The sequence below is a fragment of the Meleagris gallopavo genome, unplaced genomic scaffold (genome assembly GCF_000146605.3).
Source record: "Meleagris gallopavo isolate NT-WF06-2002-E0010 breed Aviagen turkey brand Nicholas breeding stock unplaced genomic scaffold, Turkey_5.1 ChrUn_random_7180001949452, whole genome shotgun sequence".
Taxonomy (NCBI): Eukaryota; Metazoa; Chordata; class Aves; order Galliformes; family Phasianidae; genus Meleagris; species Meleagris gallopavo.
The window spans coordinates 1-2,648 of NW_011210907.1; the positions used below are offsets into that span (position 1 = coordinate 1).

The window sequence follows — 2,648 nt, forward strand, 5'->3', positions numbered from 1 at the left end:
AAATTGGATTTTTTTAATCAGTTTTTTCTTTTTGCCTAGCATACTTATTTTGAAGTCATATGATTGTAACTTTCCCATGATTTTTAATCTTATTTTCCTTTTCTCCAACTCAGTTTCAGTAAGCATTACAAATCTTTATCCTGGTTGTGAGAATGTCAGTGTGAGAAGCCGAAGTATGATGTTTGAGCCAGGCCTGACAAAAGGTGTATTAGAAGCTTTTGTTTCACCTGCTCATCACTCTCATTTCTCTGCTGATGATCAGTCCACCAAGGCCATTGACATTCAGAATGCCTACTTGAATGGTAAGCAGAGTTCTGAGCTGACATGCCTCACTTCTGTGGAGAAAGTAATGCCATGTTGCTTGTTGCTTGTTTTTAGAAGTAAAAAATAAAATATATGATTTGGTATGGTAGTGACTGTAGTTAAGAATTCAACACTGGGGGGTGGGGTGCGTCTAAGTAGAAAGTATAGAAACTATATACATGTGAAATTCTCTGCTTGTAAGATGCGTAGTAATCTTTTGTGTCGGATATTTATAGGATTACACAGGAATATTTTTGAGACGAGTTAAGTGGGGTGGGAGGAAGAGGTTTGTTGAAATAGGAGTAGGTTAGGACTCCATCTACTAGTCTGAAGGTCCCTACACTTAGGTTAGAGATTTTTGTCAGATTTAATTCAGTCCCATAAGTCCAGGTGTGTTTCCCATCTCCATGAAGGACCTAACTATTCTTACCCCCCAAGGGGCTGGAACACATCTGGTGAGTACCGGAGTGGAACTTTCGGTTTCATTTTTCAGAAAGCAAGTTAAGTGTTCTGCAATTGGAACCGGTTAGCAGGAAGAAAGGTCAGTCTTAGAAGATGTTTGAACCACTCACTACTGTTCCAAAACAAAAAATTATGTAGTGCTTTCTCTTCATCCAGTAGCTGTCTTTTGTCTTAAGTACACATAGATCCTAGTGTAACACTCTCAAGTGTGAAGATCGTACAAAAGGTACATACCAACACCCTTACTAATAATCATAGAGGTGGTAAGATCTCTCTGCGGTAAGGATGATGTTCTGCGTGCTTCAGCAGATTGCAATTCTGAGTTCAAATTAATCAAGCTTTTAATTTGGAGAGAGAAACCTACTTATAAATTCAGCATATGCACACTAATACATACTGTGACAAAACATTTGTCCTAGATGCTGAAGAGTTCGGCATGTAACTAAAGCTTGTTCTTTGTATGGGCTAATTTCTTCTTTCAGTATAACTTGAAATCAGATCAAATTCTGCAGTGAAATAGTTGTGCCATAAACTCTTCAATTTTTTTCTTTTTCTCTATTATCTTGATCTTGAAAGAAATTATGTACATGGATGAACTCTGAATTGCTGTACTCATAACAGTAAATTTCAGGTCCCTGGCTTTTTTTCTCCTAGGAATTTGAAGTGCATCTCAATCAGCATTTATTTAAATAAAGGTAGTATAATTTCATCTTATTTCACACTAACCTGGTAGTGAGTCTGGGAAGTGCCAATGGAGTACAACATGGTAATGGTTTTCTCACATAAAGCAGATCACAGAAGCATTGTGCTCTTTCAGCCCCTAATATAGTGATTCTTCAGTCCTGACTTGCAAATGTGGTTTGAGTAACACAATTCTGTAAAGTGAAGTGGATTATTTGAGGGTTACAATGTCCTTGGATTGCTTTTAATACAAGCAGTGCACTTTAAAGAAAAAAATCATTAAAATACTTTCTGGGATTAGCAAGAAAAGAACAGTTATATTTTGCAAGGAATTGCTCCTGTACAAGACAAAAGCCAGTTTAATGTGTAAGGCTGCATTGCATGTAAAATGCAGGTGTTTCCCTGTGACATCCAGCTGAATGACTTAGAGAAGTGAATGTGAGAGAGGAACAAACTGTGAGGACCCAACTTCTTAAACTCTGAGATGCTCTGAAACTTCACCATTCCTTTTGTTCATGATTGCATTTACAGTTTTGCTTTCTCACTTGCATGCACTTAATCTCTGAGAAAGTTTATGTTAGACTAGCTGTTTGATTCGTCTTTCCGTGATGAGTAAGGCTTCATGCTTACTGACATGTGTTTGTTTTTTAGGAATTGGTGATTTCAGCATCTGGGAATTCTCTGGAAATCCTGTGTATTTCTGCTGTTATGATTATTTTGCTGCAAACGATCCCACGACAATTCATATAGTGCTTTTTAGTCTTGAGGAGCCTTATGAAATCCAGTTAAACCAAGTGACCTTTTGGCTTAGTTTCCTGAAATCATTAGTTCCTGTTGAGGAGCCAATAGGTATGTTCTTTTGCTTGTTCATGAAATATCACAGGAATATAAGCTTTTCTCTACAACTCTTAAATCCTCCATGTTGACTGCTATTAAGCATTTTCATCCCCTTTTATTTAAGCAAAACTGAATCAATGTTTCTCAGCAGTGGACAGTTTTATTTGTGGGACAAGCCTGAAGAATTTCATGCACCAGTGATCCACTTGAAAAAGGTCACGAGGTACAGCACAAGCTCTTGTAGCAAATGAAGTTTTATGTCAGACAGGTGTTCTGGAAAAGTGTTTTAGGAGTGTTGAAACCATTTAAGGCAAGTTTTAGACATGTTGATTAAAATGCAGTTAAATCTAACACCAGTTAAATAT

General features: G+C 37.2%; 1 protein-coding gene across 1 annotated transcript; it reads left to right on the forward strand.

The window, feature by feature from the left end:
* Positions 1 to 49: 49 nt before the first annotated feature.
* Positions 50 to 2,640, forward strand: LOC104916853 (death-associated protein kinase 1-like). Its single transcript, XM_010727888.3, has 2 exons — positions 50 to 302; positions 2,098 to 2,640. Exons 1-2 carry the CDS (start codon positions 77 to 79, stop codon positions 2,370 to 2,372), a joined length of 501 nt encoding a protein of 166 aa, XP_010726190.1. The 5' UTR covers positions 50 to 76; the 3' UTR covers positions 2,373 to 2,640.
* The last annotated feature ends 8 nt before the right edge of the window (positions 2,641 to 2,648 follow it).

Coding starts and splice junctions, on each gene's coding strand:
- LOC104916853 (XM_010727888.3), top strand. CDS start 77: ATGATTTTTAATCTTATTTTCCTTTTCTCCAACTCAGTTTCAGTAAGC. Junction 303..2,097: donor TCAGAATGCCTACTTGAATG/GTAAGCAGAGTT, acceptor TTTGTTTTTTAG/GAATTGGTGATTTCAGCATC.